Consider the following 14,319-nt stretch of genomic DNA (forward strand, 5'->3'; position numbering starts at 1 on the left):
AAGAATGACTGGAATATCAATATCACATTATATGATTCTTGTCTCCATTGAAATAAAAAGATTCATTAAAGTGTAACTAAACTTTCAATAGTTTTTTCTTATACTTTTAGGCTATGTTCACACAGGGTTTTTTTGGTAAGTTTTTGCTGCATTTTTTAGCTGCAGATTTACCTTGGTTTTACGCAAATTCACGCTAATAATAAGCTGCTTTTTACAGTCCCAGCAAAGTCTATGAGATTTCTGAAATCTCATGCACACACAAACAACTGCAGAATTTTCCCTGACTGTTTTGTCAAATATCTGCGTTTTTACTGCAGATTTCAAAGTATGAGTGTACCGCCCTAGCAGTAGTCGGACTGCTCGGCAGACACTTCAATGAAAAAAAAGGGTTATTTACAGGGGAGAATATTTGTGACGCCACTTTCAGTGTGCGGTAATAAGGAATACCACCGCTGCCGTATGGGAGTGCCAGGGCTGATGGTGTTGGGGCAGCCTGGTGGTGATTCCCTCCACAGGTAGGGAGGCCCCAGGACTTGGGAGGATGATGCTGGGGAGCACTGTGTGGGCCGCAGGGCAGGTAGGAGGGTCGGAAAGGGGAATGCAGGTTACTCACTCAGGCACCGGTTACAGTCCAATAGTCAATGAGTTCACACAGGCAACTTAGTAAACAATACTCCGGGTCCCGCTGTCCCCTGGAACAGCTCAGTCCACAAGCCCTCACTCCTGGTTCTACCTAGTGGTCTGTAGCCTGCCTCCATGCACAAATTTGTTTACTGTCTATTGTGACCCATAGGCCTGGAGCCGTCCGGGTCCCGTTCCTCTGTGTATCTAGGAACCTTGCCCTCAACAGCGGGCACGTAGGATTTCAGTGGGCTGCTGGCTTGGGACGCCCTATCCTCCGCGGTGTGCTGATGCTGTCGATTGTTAGGGCTGTGTGGAAATAACACTTTAAGTTACTATTTCTCTGAAGGTCAATTACCGGGCTGCCTGAAGCTACTTCCCAATCTAGGGGCCTGTCCACCGCTGTGTGCTCGGCCCCAGACCGGTTACTGTGGATCCGATGGGCGACGGTCCTCTTGACCCGTTCTGCCCTGTCCTCCAGTCCCCCACGACTGGGTCTCCGTCTCCTCGGGCCCAGGCCACTATCTGCAACCTAACCAGACTCTCCTCAGGGAGCTCCTTCTCTCTAGGTCTTCCCACTTTAACCGTTACTCCCAACTATCTAACTGACTCCTCCCACCAGCCTGTCTGACTCATAGGTGGGCGGTTCCTTTCCCAGCTGGAACCTGCCCATTTGTGTGCCTAGCAGCTGTGGTGTCTGGATGACTAGGATGTTATGCTGATGGAGGCGGAACCATGAATTTGGACTCGGGAACCAAGAAGGGCGGGCCCTGCATCTAAGGATAAAGAGTGGTGCAGTTCCCTGTGACGCCCTGAATAGTCCAGGGGCGTCACATGAGCATGTCAATTCTTTGCAGTGGTTTTGCAACTTTTTTCATTGATACAACCTATTTTGTAGAAAAAACGCACCAAAACGCCACCAATAACACACCAAAAACGCAGATGACTCAAAGGAGTTTTTCTGCCACAAGATCAAGTTTTGGTCAGGAAAAAAACTTACCAAAAAATCCCTGTTTGAACATAGCCTTAAGGTGGTGTCACACATAGCGACGCAGCAGCAATCACGACCAGCGATCTGACCTTATCAGGATCGCTGCTGCGTCGTTACATGGTCGCTGGTGAGCTGTCAAACAGGCAGATCTCACCAGCGACCAGTGACCAGCCCCCAGCCAGCAGCGACGCGTGGAAGTGTAACTAAGGTAAATATCGGGTAACCAAGGAAAGCACTTCTCTTGGTTACCCGATATTTACCTTAGTTACTAGCGTCCGCCGCTCTCACGCTGCCAGTGCCGGCTCACTGTTCCCTGCACTCCTAACCAGAGTACACATCGGGTTAATTACCTGATGTGTACTCCAGCTACGTGTGCAGGGAGCAGGGAGCCGGCACTGGCAGCGTGAGAGCACACCGCTTAGCGCTGGCTCCCTGCACTCCTAGCCAGAGTACACATCGGGTTAATTACCCGATGTGTAGTTTGGCTACGTGTGCAGGGAGCAGGGAGCCAGCACTGGCAGCGTGAGAGCGGCGGACGCTAGTAACTAAGGTAAATATCGGGTAACCAAGGAAAGGGCTTCTTGGTTACCCGATGTTGACCGTGGTTACAGCTTACCGCAGGCTGCCAGAAGCCGTCTCCGTGCTCCCTGCTCGCTTCAGTTCGTCGCACTCTCACTGTCACACATAGCGATGTGTGCTTCACAGCGGGAGAGCAACATCCAAAAAATGAAGCAGGACATTCAGCAATGACCGGCGACCTCACAGCAGGGGCCAGGTCATTGCTGGATGTCACACACAGCGACAGCGACGGGATGTCGCTGCTACGTCACAGAAAATGGTGACTTAGCAGCGACGTCGTTGTCGTCATCGCTATGTGTGACACCACCTTTAGGCACTTTATTTGCCTGCTAGATCAGTGGGGGTCCCATCCTGAGATAGCGAAAGATTGCTGAAAAGACTGCTGAAAAGTGAGCAGCTTAGGAGGCAGAACTGTACATTTCCAGCCTGAGCAAATGCACACAGAGGAGGGCGGATTCAGTAGAAAACTGCCGTAGTCCTTATACGCCCTGCTTCCCCTCAGATGTTTTAACATTTTTTAAATAAATTTTTTAAATAAATGCTTTGATTTTATGGATAAAGAGTGTCACTGATTTTTTCTCTTTATTTTTTATGGATTAAATTTGAATTAGATTTAAAATTCTAAATATTTTATGTACTTATTTTTGTTTGAAAGTTATTTGTCCTTTTCTAAATAATCAAAAATACAGTTTTCTACATCTAGGACACAAGGAATGAGAACCTGCAATGATTTTAATCCTATGCAGCACCATTTCAGGAGAAAACATCAGAAATTAAATGAATGGGCTATGTAATGTTCGGCCCTATAGAACAACATACATTCTTTGAAGCTGGAATGGCTAGTACGGGTGAGGGTCCTGCATATGAATATTCCCCTTCCCTATTACTTTAAATGTTTCTTATTGTTTGTTTGTTTATTTTAAACTAGACAAGCAGTTTAAGGCAGGGGTGGCAAGAGCATATGTTCTCGCATGCATGAGAATCAGATGGATTATGCTAATGACACTAGGCTCAATCTCTGATTGGAGTTTGAGCAGAGTGTATTTTACTGTGATTCGATTCTCTCACATGTGGGGATCGTAACACAGATGAAGAGTAGATGGAAAACTTAGTTTCTCCATCTTCTCCATTGTCTGCATGGGCTTAAATCGGACTGCACTCAATGTCACGTTGATTCGGCAAGACAAAAAAGAAAAATTGCTGGTGGGCACTGCCACATAGTATAACTCTGGAGCGAGTGCCATACAATATTGGATAGAACTCATACAATTTATACACTAGTCTGAGAGAGCCCTAACAAATGTTCTAATTTTTATTAGCTTATCTTTTGTCATGTATAATTGTTTTATCCATAATCATTTTGGACCACAGCTGCCCAATAGCATTTAGAGAGGATGTTTTAAACCTTGCATAAGGCCCCCTTCACACGTGCGTGTAAAAAAATGTACGGGTAAAACCGATACTGGTGAGATCAATGTTTTCCATCAGTGTGCCATCAATGAGTCATCAATGTGTCATCCATGTTTTTCCAGTATGGCTATACTTTAATTGTTAAACATGCACAGCCGGCGGATGGCACATGGATGCCATCTATGTGACGTATATGCTTTTCACAAATCAAAAGACTTTTATTGGCCCTTGTCATCCGTGCTGCTGGAAAAAAAAGGACATGTCTCTGTGTGGACACATGGTCTGTGTGAAAACACGGACATGTAAAGATCACCATAGGTCGTAATGGGTATGTGTGGTATCCGTGAAAAAATGTATCAGAAGCACATGCATATGAAGGGGGCCTAAGCTCAGTTTTATATTCTTAAGACTATACAGAATTCTTTAGACTATACAGAAGAATCACTATAGCATTTCACAGAAAATAAAGTATTCAACCTGCAAATATATTTTTCTGCTTTTTCTTCATAAGATTATTTCACACATAGAAATACAACAAAGTAGAATATTTTTCACAGTGCCGTGTATCATAGCAATATAAGTTCAATTTATCCATTCTAGCTGCGATTTTATCTGGGACCTGTATTCAATAAGCCATCTAGGTCCATTTTAGCAAACCTATCCCCACACGAAGACTGGCACATTTGTACCACATTCCTGCTTAGATCCTGCCGCTATGCTATCATAGCAACCTGACATCCCAAGTTTTAATTATCATACAGTATATAGTCTGATTCCAGCAGACAGACTTTCCTAGCATGGCTTGTCATGAATGCTCAGAATAACCACAGCAAATAAATTGCGGCCTAAATGCATACAAAAGCAAAACTTTTTTTGTAATTTTTCTCCTTTTTTCATAAATGTTTCACAGACGTCAAATTGGGTACTGTGCAGCTTTTGGTAACTGCTCATGTTTCTAATGTCATGGTATTAATAAAAAAATATTAAGCACCATATTTATCTTATCTAGAATCATATTGTTAATTATACTTTCTAATATTTTTTAAACTAAATAAATATGTGGATCAAGGAACTGTTTGTGCTGTAAGAGTATTTGTCATAAAAGGACCACTTTTTGCTCTCAAGGGGGTTCAGAGAACTTCCCCATTAAAAGCCGACTTACATGCCAGTCAGATTTTGTGATCTATTTAGTGGACTGTGTGTGTGGCAAACAATATGTAGGGAGGACTATCCAATCTCTTCATAACAGGCTGAACTCGCACAGGCACAATGTGAAGAAGGGCTATATGCTACACGGTCTTTCAAAACATTGTGCCTTGAAGCACGATAAAGAGATGGCTTTTAATATTACACCGATAGAACAGGTAGCCCCCGATGCTCTCAATAGAATGGAAACCTTAAGCAGAAAGGAAACTTTCTGGATCCATAAATTAAACACTTTGAAACCCCTGGGCCTAAATGAGGTCACTGATTTGTTTTATTGATCTGGTTTCTTCTCCTGCTGCCCTTTCTTGTTTTTAGGTTCCTATAATGGTGTTTCGACCACTGCAAAAATGTTTTTATACGTATATATGTATGCATCTTCATGAATGTTTTTATGTATACATATGTTGTTGTTTTGGTTTTTTTTTTATTCATATATATGTATATATATATTTATATATATATACATATATATGTATATATTTTTCCCTTTTTAATACCCCCCTCTTCATTTATGTGTTGTTTCATTAACACTCATTGTCTTTTATACCATTTTATATCAACCTATAATATTATATATAATTTTAATATCATGACAGCCCTGTATTTATTCATGTTTTTATCATATGCTTCTATTGCGTTTTTATCTATTCCTTTCTCTTTCCTCCAGCTTATTGTCTACACATCCCCAACACCTTCATTTGAATCACTGTAGATTTTACTCTATAGTATTCCATGTTTTTTGTTGTTTTTTTTTTTTTTTTTTTTTTTTTTTTTTTTTTTTTTTCCCTTTTTCATACTCATTTGTGTGCTTTCGTGCACTATAAGGAAGCAATTCTTTTTCTTCGATTGTTTAACGTAGGCGCAGTAAGTTTATTTTTCACGGGTATGAACTCCTGCACTTCTTACTGTTTTGAACTCACATCACCCCATCATGCACACGCTCTAGCAGTCCTCTCTCTTTCACAGGGAACCGCTCCTCTTCTCTACCTGCTGAGCACAGGTGTATTGAGCTTTTTTTCCCACGGTTATGATTTTTCATTACCTTTCAGTCTATTAAACTCTTGTCACCTTCCCCACGCATACGCTTTAACAATTTTCCCTTTCTATAGAACCGCTCCATAGTGGAGTGGATTCTTTGCCCTTAAATATCAATTACTTTTAATCTAGCGATTCCCTATACACCACTTATATTTTTTTGTGTGTATGTATGTATGTATGTATATATATATATATAAGTGTGTATATATGTATATATATATGTATATAATTTTTTCTTGCAACTCAAGTTTAATAATAAAAAAGTTTTTTTTTTTTTTTTGTTTTTTTTTTTTTTGTTTTTTTTTCTCTTCCTGTCCCTCTCACATGTAAATATGCCGTTTTTATATATTCAAAAGACACATAAGAGAGATTTATTTTAGCAAATATGCACTTTCTATGTATTTTAATCTCACCACCTTGTGCCTGTTCCACATATTATTTATGTTCACTTTCCCCAAGTACAAATCCACAGTAACCATATTCCTGTTTAGTGTAGAGGTTTGGCCCTTGTGCTATCACCTACACTTTCTGGGTTCGCACACCATCTGCTTTTCTTTTACCCTCGACCCCACTTTTTTCTTTTTATACTCTTTTATTAAATAACACGCAATAATTATTATTTTTATGTTTTTTATTGATCCTTCACTGATCCACTAATTTTCTCCTTGAGATGTTCATGTTATTTCACGGTAATTCTTTCGGTTCATTTGTGCTGATTTAATGTGTGCTTTCCCCTTTTTTTTTTTTTTTTTTTTTTTTTTTTTTTTTTTTTTTCTCTTCTCCATGCGGCGCTGAGTCATCGGCTCTGAGTCATATGGGCTGTTCACTTTTCAAATGCATATGTGGCTACTGGTCTTCCTTTATATAGGCTCTGTTGCCCCTTTTTTGTAATATGATTTATTTTCCTGAGGAAGGAGACGGAGATGTCTCTGAAACGCGTAGAATTATGAAATAAAGGAAATCTTTTTCATCTACAACATCAGTGGTTTTTAGCGCGGCATTTAAACCGGTTTTCTCTTTACCTGACCTATATTTTATATACTGCATCCCGGGGCCGCTGCTAAACCACAAAAAGGCACTCACATGCGATCATAAGGAGTTGTGACTTTCACAACCCTACCAGGTGAGTGTACCTCTTTCTGTCTCTCTACCCTCATACCGGGTAAGACCCTATTGCGCTTTTTCCCCCTACAGCTCTACAAGTTCTCTGGACACTGGGATTTGGCTTTTGACCCAATCCTCCCTTGTGGGAAAATCGGCTGCAGAGGGTCCTCTACAACATCACCCGTGGACATCATGGATTACTTCAATAATCGCCTATCTTCCAGAGAAAGGCTGATTTTGCAGACGGTCGGATCTTCAGAGAATACTATTGATGACACCATTATGGACTCAGGCATCATCTTCACAGAAGAGGAGACCGCTACTATGAGGAAACTTTTTCATTCCCTTGAGGACCTCCTAAAAGAGGAATTGCATTACAGCTTGGATGCTCGTTTCCTGTCCATTTACATGGAGGAGAAACTTTGTCCCAGGGGTCTGCAAATTCACCGCAGTTCCCCCTTTCCACAGGATCCAACCTTCACAACCAAATGGGATGGACTTTTCACGGACTGTATGCAAGGTATGTTGCTGTGCCTGCATGATAAGAGATCCAATATTGCTATAGCAGCTACTGTAAAAATTTCTGAACTGTATGAGGACTTAACCCACTATATACTACACCCTGAATATAGAAATTTAAATTCGAGTATCAACACCAGGCTCTTACAATTAGAGCATGATTCCATCATTAGGAAATCTAGGAAGATCCAAAGGGACAGACAGGAAAAAACTTCGGTATTTCCATCCCTCCCTGCAGAAGGAGTTCCAGCCAGAAAAAAGAGTTTCAGGAGACATAGCTCCGCTAATAATAACTTCAACAACAATAGGAGTTTTGTCAATAGCAGATTCCATAAACAAAATAAGAACCAGCGAAATGCTGACATTAACCCTACGGACGGCCCAACTATATCCCAATTAACGAAAAATTCCATTATCACCAGCAAACCCCCAGATAAAATCGACATATTGATGGATGAGGTTTTTTCACAATCTAATATAGACAGAGCCTCTCACACCAAGGAAACCACTACCTCTCAATCCTCCACCTCTAGGTATCACATTGAACCTCCCAATATGGAGTCTAATCCTAGAACCATAGAGGAGACCAGGGAACATTTGGCCAGGATTAGGTCACAAATAGAAAAGATTAGAAATGAGAGGGCACTCTTGACACCTATTTTGAACAACACTCTAAGAGAAAATGACACTATACAGGATAAAGATTTTATTGACCTGCTGGATCTGTCCACACATGATGAATACATCCCCCTTCCCGAAACACAAAATATGACCATTTCCTCTGATATACCCACTACCAGTGATAAAATAATTGTTGACAATACGAATAAAATAATGCCCCTGGTACCTTTTTTACCCCCTGCCAAGATTTTGAAAGCAGGGATGATAACGGATTTCCTAATACCAAAGTCCACCAAAAAAAGAAAAAATACAGTAGAGGAACCCGAGCAGGGCACAAACATAAACAAAAAAGAAAAAAGGGGTGCCTGACTAATGAAATTAATATGAATGGGTCCACCAGCAATATTTTTAACCTTTCTGATTATATCCTAAATGAAGGAGAAATTAAGGTACTAAATAAGGGTCTCTCCTTCTGCCCATCCTATAGATCCAGGGATTTCGACATATTTCTGGATGTTCAAAGCTACATTAGGAAGCTGACCCTTAAGAGGCATTTCCTGCTAAAAGGGGATGCCCCCACGACCTCCACAATAGAAACTACCCCCTTTTGTCACACTAACGTCAGACCAAAGTCTAGATTTTACCCCACAGGAAGCAAGGGGCACTTCATTAAAACTTTTAGTGATCTAATTCTAACGGACCTAAAGGAGGTCATGAATAGCAGCAGGAGACTGAATCATAACCTCACAAATATCGAAAGGAGAGCCCTAGATAATCTCAGGGAGAATCCCAATATTGTTATACGGGCAGCTGATAAGGGGGGTGGGATTGTGATTCAAAACAGGACTGACTATTTGAAAGAGGCGTCTAGGATATTATCTGACCCAGTGTACTATGAAGCAGCAGGTAAAAATGATTATGAATCAGCCGTATTAAACTATAAGGTTTTAATACAAAAGGCGGTAGACCTGGAGATTTTAAATCCATCCGAAAAGAAATTTTTACAAATCAAGGACCCAAAGATGGCATTTTTTTATCACCTGCCAAAGATACATAAAGATCTGGAAAATCCCCCAGGGAGGCCCATTATATCGGGCATAGACTCCCTGACAGCAAACTTGGCCCATTACATAGACCAACTCATGCAACCACATGTTTTTGGCTTAAAAAGCCACCTCAGGGATTCAGCTCATCTCATTGATTTTCTAAAAAACATTCAATGGAAAGATTCTTACGCATTTCTTACCATAGATGTAGCATCCCTGTATTCAAATATTCATCATCACCTAGGGCTGTTTTGCTTATCACATTTCCTCGAAAGTGATAGCAGAATCCCACATCCTCAGAAAGAATTCCTGTTGGAGGGAATGAGTTTTATCCTCAACAATAACTACTTCACATTCAATGGCAATTTGTATCATCAGCGCCTTGGCACAGCCATGGGTTCTAAGGCTGCATGCTCGTATGCAAACTTATTTATGGGGGTTTTTGAGCTACTACACATAGAGAATGGGATCTTCGGTAGTGGAATCATAATTTATAAAAGGTTTATAGATGACCTGTTCCTCATTTGGGACAGTGATCATGCTGATTTAGAATCCTTCCTTGACAATCTGAATAACAATGATTGGGGTCTAAAATTTGCACCCACTATTCATAAGAATGAGATACACTTTCTAGATCTCACTATTTTTCACCAAGATCAGAAAATCCTAACAAAAACGTATTTTAAGAGGGTTGACGCCAACAGTTATATCCACAACCAGAGTGAGCATTACGTTAAGTGGCTAAACAATATCCCCATAAATCAGTATAAGCGCATCCGGAGAAACTGCTCCCTGGATGCTGATTTCAGAGAACAGGTTGGATTATTGAGGGATCGTTTTGTAGAGAAGGATTATCCTAAATCACTGATTAAGAAAGCATTTCAGGAAACGGTTAAATTGAAGCAGACAGATTTGTTAAAACCCAAAATAGCTTCACCCCTTTTAGACACTGAAGGGACTGATATTGCTGTTGTAAAAAAAGATTTCTCTATTAACTTCATCACCACATATAGTAGTGATAACAATACCATCAGGAACATCCTCTCTAGGCATTGGGGGATATTATTAAGTGACCCCATTCTCAAAGGTATGTTACCTAGTGGCCCTAGGGTTACCTTCAGGAGGGCACCGACCATTAAAAATATTGTAGCGCCCAGCAGATTGAGGGCACCCCTTGTTAAGAAAAATTACATGGGTGATGCAATTGGCTCTTACAAATGTGGATCAAGGAACTGTTTGTGCTGTAAGAGTATTTGTCATAAAAGGACCACTTTTTGCTCTCAAGGGGGTTCAGAGAACTTCCCCATTAAAAGCCGACTTACATGCCAGTCAGATTTTGTGATCTATTTAGTGGACTGTGTGTGTGGCAAACAATATGTAGGGAGGACTATCCAATCTCTTCATAACAGGCTGAACTCGCACAGGCACAATGTGAAGAAGGGCTATATGCTACACGGTCTTTCAAAACATTGTGCCTTGAAGCACAATAAAGAGATGGCTTTTAATATTACACCGATAGAACAGGTAGCCCCCGATGCTCTCAATAGAATGGAAACCTTAAGCAGAAAGGAAACTTTCTGGATCCATAAATTAAACACTTTGAAACCCCTGGGCCTAAATGAGGTCACTGATTTGTTTTATTGATCTGGTTTCTTCTCCTGCTGCCCTTTCTTGTTTTTAGGTTCCTATAATGGTGTTTCGACCACTGCAAAAATGTTTTTATACGTATATATGTATGCATCTTCATGAATGTTTTTATGTATACATATGTTGTTGTTTTGGTTTTTTTTTTATTCATATATATGTATATATATATTTATATATATATACATATATATGTATATATTTTTCCCTTTTTAATACCCCCCTCTTCATTTATGTGTTGTTTCATTAACACTCATTGTCTTTTATACCATTTTATATCAACCTATAATATTATATATAATTTTAATATCATGACAGCCCTGTATTTATTCATGTTTTTATCATATGCTTCTATTGCGTTTTTATCTATTCCTTTCTCTTTCCTCCAGCTTATTGTCTACACATCCCCAACACCTTCATTTGAATCACTGTAGATTTTACTCTATAGTATTCCATGTTTTTTTTTTTTTTTTTTTTTTTTTTTTTTTTTTTTTTTTTTTTTTTTTTTTTTTTTTTTTCCCTTTTTCATACTCATTTGTGTGCTTTCGTGCACTATAAGGAAGCAATTCTTTTTCTTCGATTGTTTAACGTAGGCGCAGTAAGTTTATTTTTCACGGGTATGAACTCCTGCACTTCTTACTGTTTTGAACTCACATCACCCCATCATGCACACGCTCTAGCAGTCCTCTCTCTTTCACAGGGAACCGCTCCTCTTCTCTACCTGCTGAGCACAGGTGTATTGAGCTTTTTTTCCCACGGTTATGATTTTTCATTACCTTTCAGTCTATTAAACTCTTGTCACCTTCCCCACGCATACGCTTTAACAATTTTCCCTTTCTATAGAACCGCTCCATAGTGGAGTGGATTCTTTGCCCTTAAATATCAATTACTTTTAATCTAGCGATTCCCTATACACCACTTATATTTTTTTGTGTGTATGTATGTATGTATGTATATATATATATATATAAGTGTGTATATATGTATATATATATGTATATAATTTTTTCTTGCAACTCAAGTTTAATAATAAAAAAGTTTTTTTTTTTTTTTTGTTTTTTTTTTTTTGTTTTTTTTTCTCTTCCTGTCCCTCTCACATGTAAATATGCCGTTTTTATATATTCAAAAGACACATAAGAGAGATTTATTTTAGCAAATATGCACTTTCTATGTATTTTAATCTCACCACCTTGTGCCTGTTCCACATATTATTTATGTTCACTTTCCCCAAGTACAAATCCACAGTAACCATATTCCTGTTTAGTGTAGAGGTTTGGCCCTTGTGCTATCACCTACACTTTCTGGGTTCGCACACCATCTGCTTTTCTTTTACCCTCGACCCCACTTTTTTCTTTTTATACTCTTTTATTAAATAACACGCAATAATTATTATTTTTATGTTTTTTATTGATCCTTCACTGATCCACTAATTTTCTCCTTGAGATGTTCATGTTATTTCACGGTAATTCTTTCGGTTCATTTGTGCTGATTTAATGTGTGCTTTCCCCTTTTTTTTTTTTTTTTTTTTTTTTTTTTTTTTCTCTTCTCCATGCGGCGCTGAGTCATCGGCTCTGAGTCATATGGGCTGTTCACTTTTCAAATGCATATGTGGCTACTGGTCTTCCTTTATATAGGCTCTGTTGCCCCTTTTTTGTAATATGATTTATTTTCCTGAGGAAGGAGACGGAGATGTCTCTGAAACGCGTAGAATTATGAAATAAAGGAAATCTTTTTCATCTACAACATCAGTGGTTTTTAGCGCGGCATTTAAACCGCTATGCTATCATAGCAACCTGACATCCCAAGTTTTAATTATCATACAGTATATAGTCTGATTCCAGCAGACAGACTTTCCTAGCATGGCTTGTCATGAATGCTCAGAATAACCACAGCAAATAAATTGCGGCCTAAATGCATACAAAAGCAAAACTTTTTTTGTAATTTTTCTCCTTTTTTCATAAATGTTTCACAGACGTCAAATTGGGTACTGTGCAGCTTTTGGTAACTGCTCATGTTTCTAATGTCATGGTATTAATAAAAAAATATTAAGCACCATATTTATCTTATCTAGAATCATATTGTTAATTATACTTTCTAATATTTTTTAAACTAAATAAATATGTAATATTATATAATTATAATGTAGTATTATAATGATTGTTGGTTCATCTTTGATTGTTGGTTTAATAGTATTATTTCAAAACTACATAGAGATTCAAAGAGGTGAGAGGATGTGCTCCTCATAAACAAATGGAGGAAAGCCTATAAAAGCAGATCCTGGAAATACATTTTGAGACCTATAACACACTTCACTGACAAATATTATAACTTTGACTTCTGTATTTAGATGTTCAGTACTGACAAGTTATGCGTGTTCAGAGTTACATACTTTATACACTGATATATGAAGAAGTCAACGTTTTATACCTTTTTTTATATATGTAATTTAATTGCAAGCAGATCACAGTGGGTCTGAGTCCTGAGGCCCCTACCAATCGTTCTAAAAAACCTGAGATGTGTGCTGCTCAGGATACAGGAGTGCATCGTCCCTTCCTGATCACGCACATGCAATATATAGTTTGTATATCAATACTTCACTCTGTGTGTGTGCTCATGTAAGAGTTGCGTGCTCCTCTCTCCTAATCTCCTGAGCACATCTTCAAGATTTTCTTTGAGCAACCGATGGGGATCTTAAGTCCTCGACTCCCACTGATTATATATAGTATCAAAGGATTTATCACTCTTTAAACAGAGCATGTATTGAGTCTGTGGGTTGTGATTATGCAATATTTTCATCCTGAAAGGTAAAATAAAATCCCCAGGGAAGAGCTTTGTGGTTCCATCATTGTAGAAATTGTTAGACGTCCCACCAAGTGTGGAACTCCTAACTTGTGCATGGGCTGTCTGAATACATAATATTGACAATAAATTTAAGAGACCCTGAACCCTGTAAAGTTGGGATGCCTATGGAAACCATAAACAAGGAAGGCGGTGGCATTCATTAATCATCAAAAAAAGGTAATGAGATTAGTCAGGCAGCTTCATAATTGTATTTTTCATTTGCCTTCACCAGCAGATGCACCTCAATTGTAAGTAAATGTCCTTTCAACCCTAGAAAAGTATTATGACACCCAGAACAGGAATGTTTAAGATTTGCAACACAGTATTAGCTATGTAAAAAGTTTTCTGTGCTGTCTCACAGTTGTCTGGGTTCTGCTATACATTGTCCTCACATATCAAGCAGGTCATCACCACTTTCATCACTCTCCACAGTAAGTTGCCTTGTCCACCATTTCTTGACTTCTGAGCCACATGAGATAGCATCAGACATGGCATTTATCTTGCCCATTGCAGATATCATATTGGAACGACCTCCAATGCGCAGGTTGACAGAAGATACAGAGTGACTTATAGGTTTTGGTGCTGTGGAACACATAACATGAAATGATTTATATACAATAAACCACAGGTCACATAGTTGTAAAATGGTTATAAAGTATAAGGAAAGATCAATTTGAAGTCATCTCATGCGTGAACTCA

General features: G+C 39.1%; 1 protein-coding gene across 4 annotated transcripts in view; it reads right to left on the reverse strand.

Annotated features, from left to right (window-relative positions):
* Positions 1-2,092: 2,092 nt before the first annotated feature.
* Positions 2,093-14,319, reverse strand: part of NALCN (sodium leak channel, non-selective) — a 1,011,261-nt gene continuing 999,034 nt past the window's right edge. For all 4 annotated transcript variants that reach the window (XM_075336708.1, XM_075336707.1, XM_075336706.1 and 1 more), the window contains one exon: positions 2,093-14,202. In XM_075336708.1, the coding sequence (XP_075192823.1) occupies positions 14,009-14,202 (194 nt within the window). In that variant the 3' untranslated portion in view covers positions 2,093-14,008. The remainder of the gene's footprint in view (positions 14,203-14,319) is intronic.

Source organism: Anomaloglossus baeobatrachus, chromosome 2 (genome assembly GCF_048569485.1).
Source record: "Anomaloglossus baeobatrachus isolate aAnoBae1 chromosome 2, aAnoBae1.hap1, whole genome shotgun sequence".
Classification (NCBI taxonomy): domain Eukaryota; kingdom Metazoa; phylum Chordata; class Amphibia; order Anura; family Aromobatidae; genus Anomaloglossus; species Anomaloglossus baeobatrachus.